Source organism: Panthera leo, chromosome B3 (genome assembly GCF_018350215.1).
Source record: "Panthera leo isolate Ple1 chromosome B3, P.leo_Ple1_pat1.1, whole genome shotgun sequence".
In the NCBI taxonomy this organism is placed as follows: domain Eukaryota; kingdom Metazoa; phylum Chordata; class Mammalia; order Carnivora; family Felidae; genus Panthera; species Panthera leo.
Window position 1 is genome coordinate 63036838 of NC_056684.1, and position 20871 is coordinate 63057708.

At 37.3% G+C, this 20871-nt stretch overlaps 1 protein-coding gene across 7 annotated transcripts in view; it reads left to right on the top strand.

The window, feature by feature from the left end:
- The window catches only part of FSIP1 (fibrous sheath interacting protein 1), a 208818-nt gene that overhangs the window by 57293 nt on the left and 130654 nt on the right, over nucleotides 1-20871 (top strand). For all 7 annotated transcript variants that reach the window (XR_006203649.1, XR_006203650.1, XR_006203651.1 and 4 more), the window contains exon 10: nucleotides 12081-12221. Coding sequence is in view for 4 of the 7 variants with exons in the window: in XM_042942445.1 (XP_042798379.1) it covers nucleotides 12081-12221 (141 nt within the window). In the remaining 3 variants the exon portion in view is untranslated. The remainder of the gene's footprint in view (nucleotides 1-12080; nucleotides 12222-20871) is intronic.

The following is a 20871-nucleotide window of genomic DNA, read 5'->3' on the forward strand; positions in this document are numbered from 1 at the left end:
ACCTTTCCACATCCATCCCCTAACCCTCCAACAAATCAGTTAGTTTTTTCCTCATGTTATAAATCCCACCATAAAATTGAGCGATGTTCTATAATTTAGTTACTGTATTTCTTATTTGTAGCTGTATTAGGTTCCAGCTTTCTCCAGAAATATCTAAGATATAGGAGTTCTGTAGGTATTCAGTTTCTTAAGTCCTTAGCAACTGGATTCAATAACAAATTCTGTTCAGTTTGGCTCTTGTAAAGAAGTGTAATTTATTCATGTTTCATGCAATCAGTCTTACTAAATCTAGAATTCCAGTTCATGCTTAGATTTTTTTTTTTTTCTGGTTGGGAGAAGGTCTTCAAAATTGTACTCATTTTAAGAGGCATTTCTTCGTTCTTTTTTAAAAAAATTTATTTAATTTTATATATTTTTAAATTTACATCCAGATTAGTTAGCATATAGTGCAACAATGATTTCAGGAGTAGATTCCTTAATGCTCCTTACCCGTTTAGCCCATCCCCCCTCCCACACCCCCTCCAGTAATCTTCTGTTTGTTCTCCATATTTATGAGTCTCTTCTGTTTTGTCCCACTCCCCGTTTTTATAAGATTTTTGTTTCCCTTCCCTTATGTTCATCTGTTTTGTCTCTTAAAGTCCTCATATGAGTGAAGTCATATGATTTTTGTCTTTCTCTGATTAATTTCACTTAGCTTGATACCCTCCAGTTCCATCCACGTAGTTGCAAATGGCAAGATTTCATTCTTTTTGATTGCCGAGTAATACTCCATTGTATATATATGCCACATCTTCTTTATCCATTCATCCATCGATGGGCATTTGGGCTCTTTCCATACTTTGGCTATTGTTGATAGTGCTGCTATAAACATTGGGGTGCATGTGTCCCTTTGAAACAGCACACCTATATCCTGTGGATAAATGCCTAGTAGTGCAATTGCTGGGTCGTAGGGTAGTACTATTTTTAGTTTTTTGAGGAACCTCTGTACTGTTTTCCAGAGTGGCTGCACCAGCTTGCATTCCCAGGCATTTCTTTGTTCTTAAACCAACTGGTTTAATTGAATATAAAGGTCTTCCTTACATTTGTTTGTTTGTTTGTTTTTGTTCTTAAAATGTTGGTTCAGTTGTACACATTTTGGTAAGGCCAACAAAAAACTAACAAATATTTGATTGAGGAAAATTGTAGTTGTATTCATCTTTTTTCTTACCAAAAGCATACTATTGTTGACAACAACAATTAACAGTTTTTTGTCTCTTCCTGTTTCAACATTAGCTAAAGCTGAAGAAATATAAAATGCAATCCTATAACATGTTTTATTGCTGAGTCCAGGGGTTTGTAATGTACCTGTAATGTACCTCAGAGTTCAGGTAATGGCTATCTAGTCTACTTGATGTCAAATTACTTAATATGATGGTTGAGGACAGGAATCTAGGAATTTTTTATGTATGCTAGTCACAAGCACAGAAGTCTTATTGACCATTGTGTCATTTCCAAAAACTATAGAAGCATGTCATAAGAGTATAGATTTCTTGATTGGGAAATGAACAAGAAATTACTTCAAATGTCCTTGCTAACTTGTCAAACATTTCCCAAATGAATCTGTGGAGTTCTTGCCACCTGTGTTTTACAGATTAAAGTTTATATTTATATTTTTTTATTTTTCTGTGTTAAGTCTCCTGTGTAGTCAAGGTTTCTTTCATTTCATGGCAATATTCTAAAATGATAAAAACAATTTGGCTGAAAGATTTTTTTCCCTACCTCTACTGCTGCTAGGCAAATGACCCACCTGATGACAGAAAATAGCAATTGCTTTTGGAAAAAGATAGCTTTTGTTTTATAACACAGGGAAAGCTGGCTTTATTTAGGCAGGTTTGTATTTTTCTGTTTAGTTAGTTTCAAAGACCCCTATTGGCTCAGTCAACACCACAGATATTTTCCTAAGGTTGAACCTAGAAACTGTTGGCAATCAATTAGTCAAATCAATAAATATTGGCTTCAGGGACAGTTCTCATTTTGTGGTTCCTTGGATATTCTGTGCATATCACAGAGAGCTTTTATTGAACTGAATTTTACTTTTACTGAATAAAAACATTTCTGTATGCCTGAAAACCAGAAATGATATGGCTGGTCAGAGAATCTGCTCAAAACATTCCTACCATAGGAAATCAAGGTATTTCCTTAAAAAATTTTTTTTAATGTTTATTTATGAAAGAGAGAGAGAGACACAGAGTGTGAGTTGGGGAGGGGGAGAAAGAGAGTGAGACCCAGAATTTGAAGCAGGCTCCAGGCTCCAAGCTGCCAGCATATAGCCTAATGCGGGGCTCAAACCCACAAACCGTGAGATCATGACCTGAGCCGAAGTGGGACGCTTAACCGACTGAGCCAACCAGGTGCCCCAAGATATTTCCTGATGATCATGAAAACGCATAGTACTGGTTGGCACTTTGATTTGACAAGAGAACCTCTCCTGGTACCAACAGAGCTTCTTGAAAATGCCAGTGGGATTTTTGTTGCTGTTGTTAGAATCAATGATTATCTTTTTTTGCTTCCTGTTGGCCTATCTTTCACTGCTTGCTATCCTTCAAATATTTGAACTATATGGTTATGCTATCAGATTACAACTGAGGAAGGCTGTTACATATCCTTGGGTCTAACGGTAGAGAATTACAGAACTCATAAGATATGAGAGTTGGAAGAAAGTGTTTTGGAAGAACTTGAGACAGAAAGGGAAAGTGACTTGCTTAAAAGTATATAGCTGGTTATACCAGCAGAACTGGGGCTAAAACCTAACTTTTGGGCCAGTACCTTTGGGTACAGAGAGTCACATTGTCAGAGCAGAACAGAAATAGCCTTGCTAGAATAATATTTCTGTTTTCTTAAAAATAAAATATGACTTCTGCTTATGAAGTTAATATGTGTTTCTTATAGAAAATTCAGGAGTTACAAAAGCATCTAAGAAAAATAAGGTGAAAGAAACAAGATTTTTACCATCAAATTCAATTTCCTTTGAGTTTACTTCTCTGCAAACACACACACACACACACACACACACACACACACACACACACACACGGTATACCAGTTAGAATTTTGAGCAAGAAAGAGAAAACAGCCAGCTTGGATTTTGAAGATAAGTAAGTTAAGGAACTATTTATGGATTTAAAGGAGCCAATATGGGACGTTAGGACACATAGGGACTAGCAACAGTGGGTAGGGGAAGAAAAAATGTATTGGAACTTAGGGAAAGCTGGAGCTGTGGGAGAATGATAAACAAACATTTACAGTTTTGCCATCCAAAACTGTAATCACAGAAGGTGTAGGCAAAGGATTAACCAATCCTTCCCCCTTCATGAGAATTTGAGCTGTAGTTAGCTTTCTAACTGCTTCCCTGGCAATACGATGAAAGTTGGAAGGTTAACAATGTTAGGAGGCAACTTTGCTCATGCTAAAGATGACCCAGGGATTGGGAGAATTATAAAGGCCTGGTGGAGAAGCTCTACTTTCAGTCTCACTTAGTGCAGTGTTTCTTGAGACTGGGCATGTCCCTGGCTGGGACACTGTGGGGGGTGTGCCTGTGGGATCATTTCAAGAGATGGTGTTCTTATGAGATATATAGCTTTTGAGCCACGGTACTTCCTTGCCCTTGTACCTATACTGTCATGACACAGACTGTGGCAAAAACTCCCATTGACCAGGGGTACCTGACACTACCCTGCCGTGTTTCCTGTCCTATGTTCATCTAAGTAGACTAGCTCCACCTGTGGCCTCTGTCTTTGCGCATGAATATTCAGTTGAATCTAAGACAATTCTCCTGATGGGCCTCTTAGGGATATGTTGCTGCCAAAACCTTAATGCCAGAGCAGGGAGGAGAAGGGGAAGATACTGAAAGCTCTCTTTTCTCCTGCTCTCCAGTTCATTGATTGAACCTACCCACAAGACAGCGGTCAAGGAGAAAGAGTCTGATTGGCCTAGCTTGAGTCAGGTGTTCTCCCATAGTTTGTTTATCATTCTCGTGCTGATGGACATTTGCCTATATGCCTAAAGCTGCTGTGAACATTTGTGTACAAGGCTTCAGTCATACATTTTCATTTCTCTTGGATAGAGTTGCAGGAGTGGAACTATGGATCATAGGAAAGACAAACACTGAACTCTTTAAGAAACTACCAAACAATTTTCCAAAGTGGTTGTACCATTGTATATTCCCATCAATAACACTTGAGAGTTCCTCATGGTTCCTACCTTTCCAATATTTGGGGTTAACAAAATTTTTCATCTGGGACATTTTTGTGGCTGTGTAGTGATATCTGATTGTGATTTTAATTTACATTTCCCTGATTACTTAATGATGTATAGGACTTTTTCACGTGCTTATTTGTCATTCACATGTCTTCTTTTATGAAGTATCCAAGTCGCTTTAAAGCTACACTATCTTTTTTAGTATTTATTCTTCCTTATTTTATTATTGAATTGTGTGAGTTCCTTACATATTTTGGATACAAGTCCTTTGACAGGTTTGTGTGTTATAAATTTTACTCTCAGCCTGTGGATTGTCTTAATGGTGGCTTTGAATAAGCAAAATTTAAAATATAAATGAAGCCTGAATTAGAAATGTTTTTCTGTGTCTTTTCTTCTCATACCCAAAAACTAAAAATAAAATCATAGTTGTAGATTATTAAAATGCTGTCTCTTAAAAAAAAGATTTCCATTTAAAAATGAAATCCAATTTGGATGTTTTTCATCTCACTATAATTTATAGACTGAATGTTTGTGTCCTCTCAAAATTCATATGTTGAAATCTGATCCCCAGTGTGATGGTATTTGGAGGTCAGGACTTTGGGATGTGATTAGGTCATAAGGGTGGAGCCATCATGAAGGGGATTAGTGCCCTAATAAAAAAGACGTAGAGAGCTCTCTTGTCCCTTCTACCATGTGAGGACACAGCAAAGAAGATGGTCCTTTAGGAACCAGGAAGCAGGCCTTTATCAGACATCAAGTCTGCCAATGCCTTGATCTTGGAGAAATACATTTGTGTTGTTTATAAGCCACCTTCAATGTGGTCTTCTATAATAGCAACTCAGATGGACTAAGACACTGTGTATCCTACTTCATGGTAGATACATCTTTATAAAAGTTGATGAAATGCTGGATGCTTAAAGCTTCAGAGAGACCTAGGGGTGCCCGGGTGGCTTAGTCAGTTGAGCGTCTGACTTCGGCTCATTTCATGATCTCATGGTTTGTGAGTTCAAGCCCTGCGTCAGACTCTGCGCTGACAGCTTGGGTCCTGGAGCCTGCTTCAGATTCTGTGTCTCCCTCTCTCTCTGCTCTTCCCCTGATCACACTCTGTCTCTCTCTCAAAAATAAATAAAGATTAAAAAAATTAAAAAAAAAAAGCTGCAGAGAGACCTTTATACCATCTTTTCCAAATGCCTCCCTAACATTAGGTTTCATTCTTAAATATATTCCTGATAATAATTCAGCCTCTGGATGCTTCTAGAGATTGAGAGCTACCAGAAGTGTGTCCCCTTTTATGGAAAACAAAATGTAAAATAATCGTTTCTTGAAATTGAAATACTCTTTTAATAGTGTCCTCATTAAAACTTTATACAATATAGGGGTGCCTGGGTGGCTCAGTCAGTTAGCTTCTGACTCTTGATTTCAGCTCAGGTCATGGTCTCACAATTTGTGAGATCGAGTCCTGTGCCGTGTTGCGTTGACAGTATGGAGCCTTCTTGGGATTACCTCTAACCCTCTCTCTTTGCCCCATTCGTAGCTCATGCTCTCTCTCTCTCTCAAAATAAATAAACTTAAATAAATAACTTCACAAAATATAAATTTCATTGAAACATTAGTGTGAACAGAGTTCTGAGAACCAGATTACAGTTGACTTTTGAACAGTGCAGGGATGAGGGGCGCTGTCACCCAATGCAGTGTAAAATCTGCGTTCTTACTTCTGACTTTCCATAAGCTTAACTGCTGTTCACTGGAAACCCTACTGATAGTGTCAACAGTTGATTAACACATATTTTGTATGCTATATGTATTATATACAGAATTCTTAAAATAAAGAAAGATAAATAAAATGTTATTTAGGAAATCATAAGGAAGAGAAAATACATTTATTTATTTATTTATTTATTTATTAATATATGAAATTTATTGTCAAATTGGTTTCCATACAACACCCAGTGCTCATCCCAAAAGATGCCCTCCTCAATACCCATCACCCACCCTCCCTTCTCTCCCACCCCCCATCAACCCTCAGTTTGTTCTTAGTTTTTAAGAATCTCTTATGCTTTGGCTCTCTCCCACTCTAACCTCTTTTTTTTTTTCCTTCCCCTCCCCCATGGATTCCTGTTAAGTTTCTCAGGATCCACATAAGAGTGAAAACATATGGTATCTGTCTTTCTCTGTATGGTTTATTTCACTTAGCATCACACTCTCCAGTTCCATCCACGTTGCTACAGAAGGCCATATTTCATTCTTTCTCATTGCCATGTAGTACTCTGTTGTGTATATAAACCACAATTTTTTTTATCCATTCATCAGTTGATGGACATTTAGGCTCTTTCCACAATTTGGCTATTCTTGAGAGTGCTGCTATAAACATTGGGGTACAAGTGGCCCTATGCATCAGTACTCCTGTATCCCTTGGATAAATTCCTAGCAGTGCTATTGCTGGGTCATACGGTAGGTCTATTTTTAATTTTTTGAGGAACCTCCACACTGTTTTCCAGAGTGGCTGCACCAATTTGCATTCCCACCAACAGTGCAAGAGGGTTCCCATTTCTCCACATCCTTTCCAGCATCTATAGTCTCCTGATTTGTTCATGTTAGCCACTCTGACTGGCGTGAGGTGATATCTGAGGGTGGTTTTGATTTGTATTTCCCTGATGAGGAGCGACGTTGAGCATCTTTCATGTGCCTGTTGGCCATCTGGATGTCTTCTTTAGAGAAATGTCTATTCATGTTTTCTGCCCATTTCTTCACTGGATTATTTGTTTTTCGGGTGTGGAGTTTGGTGAGCTCTTTATAGATTTTGGATACTAGCCCTTTGTCCGATACGTCATTTGCAAATATCTTTTCCCATTCTGTTGGTTGCCTTTCAGTTTTGTTGGTTGTTTCCTTTGCTGTGTAGAAGCTTTTTATCTTCATGAGGTCCCAATAGTTCATTTTTGCTTTTAATTCCCTTGCCTTTGGGGATGTGTCAAGTAAGAATTGCTGCGGCTAAGGTCAGAGAGGTCTTTTCCTGCTTTCTCCTCTAGGGTTTTGATGGTTTCCTGTCTCACATTCAGGTCCTTTATCCATTTTGAGTTTATTTTTGTGGATGGTGTAAGAAAGTGGTCTAGTTTCATTCTTCTGCATGTTACTGTCCAGTTCACCCAGCACCATTTGTTAAAGAGACTGTCTTTTTTCCATTGGATATTCTTTCCTGCTTTGTCAAAGATTAGTTGGCCATACTTTTGTGGGTCTAGTTCTGGGGTTTCTATTCTATTCCATTGGTCTATGTGTCTGTGTTTGTGCCAATACCATGCTGTCTTGATGATGACAGCTTCGTAGTAGAGGCTAAAGTCTGGCATTGTGATGCCTCCTGCTTTGGTCTTCTTCTGCAAAATTACTTTGGCTATCTGGGGCCTTTTGTGGTTCCATATGAATTTTAGGATTGCTTGTTCTAGCTTCGAGAAGAATGCTGGTGCAATTTTGATTGGGGTTGCATTGAATGTGTAGATAGCTTTGGGTAGTATTGACATTTTAACAATATTTATCCTTCCAACCCATGAGCATGGAATGTTTTTCCATTTCTTTATGTCTTCTTTAATTTCCTTCATAAGCTTTCTATAGTTTTAAGCATACAGATCTTTTACATCTTTGGTTAGATTTATTCCTAGGTATTTTATGCTTCTTGGTGCAATTGTGAATGGGATCAGTTTCTTTATTTGTCTTTCTGTTGCTTCATTGTTAGTGTATAAGAATGCAACTGATTTCTGTACATTGGTTTTGTATCCTGCAACTTTTCTGAATTCATGTATCAGTTCTAGCAGACTTTTGGTGGAGTCTATCGGATTTTCCATGTATTATATCATGTCATCTGCAAAAAGTGAAAGCTTGACTTTATCTTTGCCAATTTTGATGCCTTTGATTTCCTTTTGTTGTCTGATTGCTGATGCTAGAACTTCCAACACTATGTTAAACAACAGTGGTGACAGTGGACATGCCTGTCATGTTCCTGATCTCAGGGGAAAAGCTCTCAGTTTTTCCCCATTGAGGATGATGTTACCTGTGGGCTTTTCATAAATGGCTTTTATGATGTTTAAGTATGTTCCTTCTATCCCAACTTTCTCGAGGGTTTTTATTAAGAAAGGATGCTGAATTTTGTCAAATGCTTTTTCTGCATCGATTGACAGGATCATATGGTTCTTATCTTTTCTTTTATTAATGTGATGTAGCACGTTAATTGATTTGTGAATGTTGAACCAGCTCTGCAGCCCAGGAATGAATCCCACTTGATCGTTGTGAATAATTCTTTTTATATGCTGTTGAATTCGATTTGCTAGTATCTTATTGAGAATTTTTGCATCCATATTCATCAGGGATATTGGCCTGTAGTTCTCTTTTTTCACTGGGTCTCTGTCTGGTTTAGGAATCAACGTAATACTGGCTTCATAGAATGAGTCTGGACGTTTTCCTTCCCTTTTTATTTTTTGGCATAGCTTAAGAAGGATAGGTATTATCTCTGCTTTCAATATCTGGTAGAATTCCCCTGGGAAGCCATCTGGTCCTGGACTCTTATTTGTTGGGAGATTTTTGATAACTGATTCAATTTCTTCGCTGGTTATGGGTCTGTTCAAGCTTTCTATTTCCTCCTGTTTGAGTTTTGGAAGTGTGTGGGTGTTTAGGAATTTGTCCATTTCTTCCAGGTTGTCCAATTTGTTGGCATATAATTTTTCATAGTATTCCCTGATAATTGCTTTATTTCTGAGGGATTGGTTGTAATAATTCCATTTTCATTCATCATTTTATCTATTTGGGTCATCTCCCTTTTCTTTTTGAGAAGCCTGGCTAGAGGTTTGTCAATTTTGTTTATTTTTTCAAAAAACCAACTCTTGGTTTCGTTGATCTGCTCTATAGTTTTTTTAGATTCTATATTGTTTATTTCTGCTCTGATCTTTATGATTTCTCTTCTTCTGCTGGCTTTAGGCTGCCTTTGCTGTTCTGCTTCTATTTCCTTTAGGTGTGCTGTTAGATTTTGTGTTTGGGATTTTTCTTGTTTCTTGAGATAGGCCTGGATTGCAATGTATTTTCCTCTCAGGACTGCCTTCGCTGCATCCCAAAGCATTTGGATTGTTGTATTGTCATTTTTGTTTGTTTCCATATAGAAAATACATTTATTTATAGCACTGTACTGTTTATTGAAAAATAATCTGCGTGAAAGTGGACCTATGCCGTTCAAACTCATGTTGTCCAAGGGTCAGCTGTACAGTCTATTGGCCAGTGCTTATACAGCTTCAGGTTATAGTTTGTGTTGGGATACAGAGTAGGATTAGTCATGGTCCCTGTCTGAGCAGTGACAGTGTGGTAACTGCGATGAGGGAACATGTGGCATGACCCAGAGAATAACTGCCCTTCCTAAGTGTGTTAGGGAACATTTTATAGGGGAAATATATTTGTGCTCAAAAAGAGTGGCGTCTTCATGAGCAGCTGGAGGAAAGGGGCATGGAGTAGTGGAGAACTAGTAGTTGTGAGTATTGCCATGGTTTTGGGTCTGAGACCCAAGCAATGGGAAACGAGACTGAAGAGCTAGTCAGGGTACAGACCAGGAATGATCGAGGACTTTGCTCAGTGGCTTTGCTCCGTGGCATCTCTGCATAGGGTGGAGTGAATGGGAGACTGGTGGCCCTCAGATCAGTTAAGAGGCTGAAGCTAAGTAGATAGTTCTCAAATTTTCAAGTAGCTGTATTCAGGGTGTCAGTCCCCTATTGAATCAGAATCTCCAGTGTGGAGGCTGGGCCTTTGAAAGTTTTCCCAGGCTCTGTGGGTGAGTCTGAAGGCCACTGGAGTTTGAAAACCATGATTTAGGTGAATGATGAGGCAGTAAGGGAGGAGGGCCTTAATTAAGAGGTATTAGGAAGTGAGATGGTGACCCTTCAAAAAAAATTGAAGTTAATGAGACATTATCCCAGAGGCTAAATATTTTTAGCTTCCAAAAAAATTATACTTTTCCCGTCATTTTTTTAAAAAAATGGAATTTGTAATAAAATAGTATGGGATTATATTGATTTTGAGGAACATTTAATGATATAGAAAAATAATCGATTTGTATTGATAAGTGAAAAAATTCAAATTGAAAATGACAATACGGTGTGATCCAAGTTCTATGAAAAAGAAGCAGTCACAAAAAAAAATATGATAAGTAACCATTAATTCAAAGTATATAACAGGGCACCTGGGTGACTCAGTCAGTTGAGCGTCTGACTTTTGATTTCGGCTCAGGTCATGATCCCAGGGTTGTCAGATCAAGCTCTGCATTGGGCTCTGTGCTGAGCATGGAGCCTGCTTAAGATTCTCTCTCTCTCTTTCTCTGCCCCTCTCCCCTGCTTGTGCTCTCTCTCTCTAAAAAAATAAAAATAAAAAATAAAAAACTAAATAACAAAACAAGTTCCAAATTATTTAGAGCTAAAAAGTAGTGACAATGTCACATAATAAAATCACACGATATAAAGTTTAGGTAGAGGGTAAAGTGTAGTTTTAAATGTACTTTTCTTCTTAAAATGAAACTGTATTATTTGAATTTTCTGTTTCATTTATGAATCGCTAATTAACAAAGTCCCTGACATTCAGTGTCTTAGGAATGTTCCAGCTTCATCTTAGGTTAACTGGAGAGAGTGCTGCTCCTATCTCTTCAATAGAAAATGGCAGGTAATCTGCATAATCAATACTCTTTCTGAATCAGTGTTTTTCATCACAGAGCTGAGGTCCCAAGGCACCAAAATAACCCCAAATACAAGAAATGCAAGCATCTTCAAGGAGACACTGGTTACAAGTACTTCTTACTTGGGGTAGATAATGGGCATAATACAAGCTCTGTAAGGGATGAGAGTGTTGGAGGGTTCTGGTTTGAGTAACTTCAAACATGACATTTATGACATTATGTCAGTTACCTGCATGGCAGCACAGAGTAGGAGATCTGTGGGAGAAAAGATAGGAAGTGAAGTTATAGATATAAAGCCAAATTCCTCTCAAATACCCATTTTTATACCCATTAATTTTGAAAGATTATGGTTCTGTCCATTCAAATATTGCTGATAATAGTGAACTACTTCCATTATGTAATCTTTATTCCTTTCAGAGGACATATTTAACTCACATTTGTTAGCCACTAAGATTTGTTGCATACCTACTACCTACTGTGATGACTTTGGGGCCGAATGTTATTATCATTTTGCAGATGCTAAAACTGAAGTTCAGACAGGTTAGTTGATTTCCCTAAAGCCATCTTAGTCAGGAGCCAGGTAGAGCCAGGATTTAAAACTCCTGACTTTGCCCATTCCAGTTCATTAAGTAAGCATGCGCCTCTCATAGTATGGATAGGCAGGATTTTTTTTCCTTGTTATTTATATATGATGAACTTGGAGTCCAGAGAAAGTGTGATTTGCCTAAGATCTTGGGCTGATATGTATAGAGCAGGGACCAGAGCCCAGGTTGCTGCTTCCTGGCCACTTCTCTTTCCACTCTAACTTCTTGATTTCCAAATGATTGAGTTTATTTTCCTACTTGTTTTATGTATAGTTGGACCCTTCTCCTTCAAAGAGGAAGAGTTTAGGGAATTATAAATATAATTTGTTTTAAAAGTAGGCTCCATGCCCAGTGCAGGGCTTGAACTCATGACCCTGAAATCAAGACCTGAGATCAAGAGTCAGACACTCCACCAGCTGAGCTGCCCAGGTACCCCTGAATATCATTTTGAAGGGAAGAAATATTGTTTGAGAAGCAAAGCCAAACCTTTAAAGTTCATTTGCTTTGGGGCGGCATGTAATGGTACATTTCCAGCCTGTGTGTGAATTTTTTTTTTTTTTTTTGATTAGGAACCTGACCTTAATGATGATGATAAAAATATGGAAATAACTCCAGGAGAAAAGGTACTTCGGAACACCAAAGAGCAACGGGATCAGCAAAACCGGCTGAGAGAGATAGATGACAAACTGAGAAAGATGAAGGAAAATGTGGTAAGTCTTCTTTATTTAAAGTTTAACTGTAACCAATGATTGTATTTAAAAAAGCCTCCAGTTTCCTTTGACTGTTTATGACTGGTTTTATGTGTTAAGTCCATTAAGGAAACTGACATGGGAATATGTCAGTAAGAATTTGCATAAAAGCTAAAAATATGATTCGTAGAACTTAAAGTAATATTATTATACTTACTTTATGTGATATAATAAATCTGTGAAATCCTATCTGAAGTCAGAATAATGACCCATATGCCTAATATTCTGTGCCTGACAGTGACATAAATGTTTTTTTTTAATGGAAAAATCTGGTAGTTATTCTCCACAAAATCATCTTTATATATCGAACTTGGGCCTTAAGTAGTCCCACTTTTTGTTCATAATTCATAATATATTATTACTCAGTTTTAATTCATTCTAAATCCTTCGTGTGCCTATTTCATGTTATAATTGATTGTCATTGAAAGACATATCACTGCGGGTAAGAGAAAGCTCTTAAATTAGCACAGTTGTGAGTTGGTTGATATTCTGAACCCATTAGAAATGCTCCATAATATTCTGATTTTGCAGCTACCCGTAGTATGCTTCCACCTGGATACTTGCTTTTACCTAAAATTAAACATGACAAGGCTAAACTTGTGATTCCACCTACATCCTCTCTCCCAAGGCTGGTCTTGTGCTAATTGCCAGCAGTACCTACTTTCTGTCTCCTACTAAATCCTGTTATCTTGGGTGATCTTCAAGCCTCATTAAGTTTTAACCAGTATGTCTAATTTGCTGTCATATCTTGCCGCAGTTCTTTATGACTCTTTGGAATCTTCTCTTTTTTTTGTCCTTGCTTGTATCACCCTTCTGTCAGCACTGTCCCCTCCTGTCTAGCCGCTTAACCCTGGTCAGTCTCTTCTCTTATTATTTTATTTTATATGCTGTTCCATGGGAGTGAGCGTCAGGTAAGTGATTTTGATTCCATTCTGATCTCCTTAGAGCTCTCCAAGAGTGTGGCCCAGTCCTGACTGAGATTCTTCACCCCTAATGACCGTGTCCTGCTGAATTGCTCTTAACCTTTTGCCAGCCATGGACAGCTTCACTGACTCTCAGCCTAAAGGACAGCTAGGTCTACCTAATGAGAGTCAGGCAACAGATCTAAGGGGAATACATGCATTGTGCTTCTCTTTAGAATTCATTTTTGTTTACTCTTCATGGGAAATTAAATGGGAATTATGTTTCAGGGAGACCTTCATTTTTATTTTCTGAGGTTTTTTTTTTTTTCTCCTTGAGTCTATTGATACGGGGAGGAAGTGGAAGAGGTAAGAATGGTTAGGGAGCGTAAAGAGGCTCTTGGCCAATAGTTGCGGTGGTAGTGATAGGGCATTGCAAACTGGATGCGGTAAGTAAAATGTTTGTGGTTTGACTCATTTTGAAAATGGCTGGCACTTCTCACCCCATGCCTGCCAATCCAAGGCAGGCAAAGCCTGTCATTCTCCCTAATTCAGTTCTCCTGATTTCTCACCATTTGTCTTATGCCTTGGACTTGTATCCATTATTTTCTACCATGTCTCTATTATTATTTAATTTTTGACTCAAAACCTGGGTCCTTTAGGAAATCTTGTATATTTTTCCAGTGTCATATGAAGGTTGGATAGATTTACAAAAGTATGATCAATACTAAGAGTTAGTCGTTACTTAAGTGGAAAAGAATCATATGTAAGTAGAGAAGAACAACGACTGTGGGCCTACAGTGGCAGGCACCGTTCCAAGTACTTTGTAACTTATTAACTTACCTAGTCTTTATAACCACTCTGTGAGGTAAACACTACTATCCTCGTTTTCCAGACAAGGAAATAGAGATGTGGAGAGGTTGAGTAACTTCCTCAAGCATATGTAGCTACTGAGTGGAAGAGACAGGATTGAAATGATTAACTTTCAGCTTTATTGTTTTACAGTCAACACTTAGAGAAACTTGTGTGATAAAGGCATATGAGTGTTGGCATATGAGTCTTTATGTTTTGACTGCTTAGAGTTTCACAATATCCAATGGATCACATTGTGTACCACATGTGTGTCCTTTTCAGGGAACATACTATGTCTGTTTAAAACTCTGCGAAGCTCAGTGCACCTCATAGACTTCTGGGTACTTTGTGGATTGGGAATCTGGAGACCTGACTCCTTGTTTCAGAGTTGTCAGGGGCCTACTCTGTCACCTTGAAGAAGTCACTTAGTCTCTTGAAGACTTGGTTTTCTTACTTTAAAATCAAGAGAGTAGGGCTAGATGACCTTCTGCCTGTGAATGTTGGCATATTTTGGGTGAGAAATGATGTCATTTATAACATGTAAAGCTTAGTGTGTGTGCTTCCCAATTGTTCAGTAGTAATTGGTTTAAATATTCTATTGAAAGTTACTTTTGGAAGTTTAGTAACACTTTTTGGGAGAATGTGAGATTGTCTTTCATATGTATAAAAAAAGTTAGCTTGCTACCTATAGAGCAAAGAATATGTTGTCTGTATGATAGCTTCCGGAAATGGCTAATTTTACAGTTTTGTCTTCTTCTTCCTATTACAAGAGAACATTGTTTCAGGATCACTGATTTGGGTGAAAGCAGTAATCTGTGGACATTGAATTGGTGATTTATGGGTAAAGGCCATATTCAATTTTAGGGATGAACTGGGGAAAGAGTGAGGAAAAGGGCAATGTGGAGCCCTGGGGGTAGTCCTGGAACCACCTGAATCCTAGGTTTGATCTGTCAGCAAGGGCTGGAAAAATGACTTGGTTCCGTGTTTCAGGTAGTAGGCTGAGGCTGCAAATGCACATTCGCTTCGGTCAAGCTTAGTCGAGGCAGTGGGATTTGGCTAAGCCTGAAGGTGGTAGTTGTATTGGTGTCACCGGATCTTGCTATTAGGAGCTGTTAGGAGCGAGGGAAAGTAGGCACGATGACATGGCGGATGGGGATTGTGCTGAGCCACTTACTTCTCGCCTGGTGGGCTCCCGTGGGGTTGGGAGTATTGGCTTTGACCATGGATGAGAGTTCCCCTGTCAAGCTGACTCCTTGTATGGAGATGATTTGAGATGATAGCATCAAGAGAAAATGAAAATAGCTATATTCATAGAACAGGCCATACAAGACGGATCCCACAGACAACCTCTCCGTCATTTGCATACAGTGGTCTCTGGTACCTGTCCCCTGATTTTCCCACTAGCTCAGAGAGTCACTCTCTGTTCTTTTAGGTGCCGTACGGGCTTCTTTGCCCATTGACTCTTTTCAACCCAGTCTGCTCTATATTACCTCCCTGCGTTGTAGTTTTGTTATGTAAGCTTCTATACATGGGACATAGTGGTTAAGAGCCATACACTGGAGTAGCCTGTTTGGGTTTGAATCTCAACTCTGTACTTACTAGCTGTGTGACCTTGGACAGGTATTTTGACCTCTCTGTGCTTTAGTTCTTTGATCTGTAGAATGGGATAGTTATAAGTAATATCCCCTTTATAGGTTGTTATGAAGATTAAATTAGTTAGCATGTATATGAAGTGCTCCGAACAGGGCTTGGCACATCTTAAGTGCTATCTAAATGTTTATTATTAGTATTGTTATTTTTATTAACATTATTAAGATGGCATTTACATATGCTTGTTTCTATGATAACAAAGGGAAGGATATAGCAGAGAGGATGAAATTGAAGATGGAGGTAAGCCTTAGAATCAAGGGGCGCCTGGGTGGCTCAGTCGGGTAAGTGTCCAACTTCAGCTCGGGTGATGATCTTGCAGTTTGTGAATTCGAGCCCCACATCAGGCTCTGTCCTGACAGCTCAGAGCCTGAAGCCTGCTTCGGATTCTGTGTCTCCCTCTTTCTTTGTCCCTCCCCGCTCACACTTTATCTCTCTCAAAAACTAACATTAAAAAAAATTTAAAAAAAAGAAAAAATAAAAATAAAAATTTGTTTGAATTCCAATGCAGTTAATATACAGTGTTATATTAGTTTCAGGTGTACAATATAGTGATTCAGCACTTCCATAAGCCACCCAGAGCGCATCACGACAAGTGCACTCCTTAACCCCCATCACCTATTTCACCCATCTCCCTCTCTACCTCCCCGCTGGTAACTATCAGTTTGTTCTCTATAGTGAAGAGTCTGTTTCCTGGTTTGTCTCTCTTTTTAATCCTTTGCTTATTTGTTTTGCTTATTTGTTTTGTTTCTTAACTTGTTTTGTTCACATGTGAGTGAAGTCATATGGTGCTTGGCTTTCTGGGACTGATTTATTTTGCTTAGCATTATATTCTCTGGCTCTATCTGTATTGTTGAAAATGGCAAAATTTCATTCTTTTTTTTTTTTATGGCCAAATAATGCTCCATTGTATATATATATATATATATATATATATATATATATATATATACACCACATCTTCTTTATCCATTCTTCTATCGATGGATACTTGGACTTCTTCCATAATTTGGCTATAAGCATAGGGGTGTATATCCCTTTGAACTAGTGTTTTTTTTAAAAATATTTTATTTTATTTTTGAGAGACAGAGGGAGCACGTGAGCGAGTGGGGGAGGAGCAGAGAGAGAGGAAAACACAGAATCCAAAGCAGCCTCCAGGCTCTGAGCTGTCAGCACAGAGCCTGATGTGGGGCTCAAACTCACAAACTGTGAGATAATGACCTGAGCTAAAGTTGGACACTTAACTGAATGAGCCACCAGGCACCCCTGAACTAGTGTTATCTATTTTCTGGGTAAATATTCAGTTTTTGGAAACTTTTTAAACTGGTTCTTTTTCCCATGAAAAGCAGTTTGTCTATTTTTATGACGATGGCTATGACATTATTTATATTTTTGACCTGCACAATTCCACTTTTAGGAATATGTACAAAGCAATAACAGCCAAGGAAAACTAAACCGAACAAAGTAAGGAACAGCTTAAATGCTCTCAATTAGAATGCCAAAGCAATTTATACAGTCTTATCCATTTAATACTGTAGTAGGATAATAAAAATGATAAATACAAGGATTTTGTCAATAAAGGACTTTTAGTTGGAAATGAGTGATCTGAAACCTAAAAATAAAAATTCTAGATACACGGTAAGTATCAACTATAACTATGTGATATATATGTGTGTATACTGACAACAATCTGAAGGGAAATAGCATATAAATGTTAAGAGCTTAGTTCTATTATTTTCCACTTTCTATTAAATTGCCTTTATTCCTTGGCACCTGGGTGGTTCAGTTGGTTAAGTGTCCAACTTCAGCTCAGGTTGTTATCTCCTGGTTCACAAGTTTGAGCCCCACATTGGGCTCTCTGCTGTCAGCACAGAGCCCACTTGGGATCCTCTGTCCCCCTCTGTCTCTGCCCCTTCCCTGCTCATGCTATCTTTCTCTCAAAATAAATAAATAAACATGAAAAAAATTTTTAAAAATTGCCTTTATTCCTAAAGAAAGGGATTCATCATTGAGGTAATTGTATCATTTCATTGTTTTATTTACATACATTTTAACCCTTTAATGTAATGATAGGCTTCTTGAGTAATTCACATAAATAGTAATAATTCATGTTTGGTCTAATTTTTCAGAGGTATTGATAATAAGACTAAGGGGATGTTTTTCAAATAAAGAACATCTTGAGCTTCTAGAAATAGGTAAAAATGCCATTAATGAAGTGGCATAATAATCCTAGCTTTCACAAATCAGAAGAATTCAATTTTAGTTTTTGCATTTTCCAAGAAAGAATTATCACGCTGATCTCATCTCATGGACTCCTTTAATGATAAAATATTCTCAAAGATGTTTTGTTAGTATTGTTAGCAAAAGCTTTCCATGGTTCTAATCATTCTAAATGCATTGACCACACTTTTTAGGTCTTTATTGTGTCTCTTTTGATTCTCAGTTTGAATTTCATTCATTTTTTTTTTTTTTTTCATCATTTGAAGTCTCTACTATTTCTTTCCACATTCTTTCCCTTTTCGGTTTCCTGGAAACCACTGAGCTTGGCCTTGTTTGGTGAACTGCATTGTCATTATTGCATCGAAATGTTTAGCACTCTAAGCCTTGTTGCTGAGCATTGTAGATAAGAATGTGGTTCACAAAGGATGATAAATCCTTGTGTTCCAATTCCTATTTCGACACGCTCTTGCCGTTTAACCTGGTATAAGAATACATGGACCCCAATCAGAAGGCTGGAGATTTCTTCTGCTCAGTGAATGGTGGAGGGCCTACCTTCAATTACTAAACATGCCATAGAATCAGAATTATAGAATGTGAGAGCTGAAGGGTCCTTACAGGTCACGTGGGCCAGTTCCATGGATTAGAAACCAAGGTCTTGAATAGCTAAATGATTTTTCCAAGACTCACAGTTAGTTAGTGGTAGACTTGGGCCAATCCCCAATGCTTTTGACATTTTAGCTTGTGAGCATTTCATTACATTCAGCCTCTTTTAAGTCACACCTACTCACGTCAGCCAATTTTCAGCTAAGTTTTGGGGCCACCAACAAATGTGGGCTTCATTCTAAAGCCTTTAAACTGTTACCAGCCATTTATACGTCTTACCCAAATGCACTGGAACTCCAAACAAACCTGACATGTTTGTGGTTAAACTGGAAGGCTAACTAGTATGTTTTGGTATTCATACATTAAGAAAGGCCTGAGTTGGAAAAGTAATTATACTCTCTCTTTGGTGTCATTGTTCAGAACTGTAGATATTATTTTATCTTTCTTTGTCATTTGTAACAGCTTTCAGGAAGGCAGATAAAGTTATAACATTGACACATAAATTATTGGTATTTTTATAGGGTTCACAGCCTTTATTTTTCCTTCTGTAGGTGTTGGTAGGTGTGTGCAATGATGGTGCAAAATATTTGATTGTGAAATTGTGAGAGTGGGATTTGCACATTAACAGTAGAACAGATTTTACAAAATCCATTCTAGAAATCATAGGCAGAAAGAAACACATTTTGAAACAAGTAAATAGAGCACAAAATTTTCAGAAGCACTGATTTATTTCTACATCATCTGATGCACCTTGGTCAAACTTTTTGCAGCTGAATAGTATCATGTAATGGTTGTGAAACAGCATGTAGCAGTTATAGGTACATGGCTGGTGTTCAGGAATTATTCTAGAATGAATGGAGCCAGTAACCATTTTAAAGTCATCAACTATGTATAGTATTCAAATGTGTTGCAGAATAAATTGAAAGCACAATTAGCTCTATTGCTTTGGGAATAAAATATTAAAGGTAATTGGATGGTTTTTTTTCATCAACTTATTTTGTTTCGACCATCATATTAAAAACGTTTGTAAAATATGTTAATAGATTTCAGTTTAAAATATATAAAAAACAAATATTTTATATATATTAAAAATATATATAATATATTTTGGGACAAGAGGGGTTATATACTTTGTATTATGCCTATATAATAAAATATTTTAAAAAATTTCAAGGATATTTTCTTCTGGATTATGATTCTTCACATGTAATTGTAATATTTGCATTATTATAATGCAGACTTGCTATTGTTATAGAAGGTAGGTATTGTACTATTTCTGAATGATAATATGTAAGTCTTGAAAGTCATCTTAAAAATGAAAATTTTGGTGGCAACTTTGTTTTAGAATACTATCTGTTTTTTAAAAAGCTTTATTTTTGGGCAGAGTCTCTAGAAATAGATAACAAGGCTAGTTAGATTTTATCATAATTCACCTTTTGCTTTCTGGATTAGTTTTCAAAGTTCATTTGTTGAGGCCATGTGCCATGGATGTGGTTACATGGAACAAGGGTGTGTGCATACCTCAAGAAATAAATAATATACTATTAAAGGATATAATTAAATATAATTATATAAAGTTAAATAAGTGTTGTAAAGATTATGATATGCCACACCCTCACATTTAACCAGTATAGCATTTATTGACATAAAATTAGAATGCATACATAATTAAAACTTATGACAATTTTAGAAGTTGAGATTAAACCTATTATTTATTATTTGGTTGTTAACATGTGGCTGTAATACTATTTAATTTCTTTTCCCATACTTAAGGTCATTTTTAGTTTCATTTAGTATAATAAATTCTTGAATTTATTCCCAATGGAGATGATGAGTTCCCAGTAGAGATGTTATTTGTATTCATATGTAGTCTTTAATCCTTTAATTTTTCTTAACCAGCTACAGCCAGTAGTTTTTCTTTTAACAGACCTTCAGGATTCTGGATCTACTTCTTGTTACCATCTAAGGCTACCTCTAGCCAAAGCAGGGACTGTCTAAAGCAATCATTTTAATGTGGATGGTTAAGGAACTGTTTGTTATTGGTGGGGGGTAGGGGACTTCTACCAGAACGTAAGTGCATGTATTTTTACTTCATCAAGAAAAGTTTTGTTGGTGAAACAGTTGGTTTAAATTCTGGCATAGGTTCTTACTGCATGACAGATGTATTACAAATGGTTTGAGGACTAGCACTGGTCCGCAGACTACACTTGGAGTAGTGAGTGCAGGCCCGTTGCTGATCTGTGATGTTGAGCCCACGGTTCTTTTTTTTTTTTGTCTTTTTTTTTTAAATTTATTTTTATTTTTATTTTTTTATTTTTTTAATTTTTTTATTTTTTAATATATGAAATTTACTGTCAAATTGGTTTCCATACAACACCCAGTGCTCATCC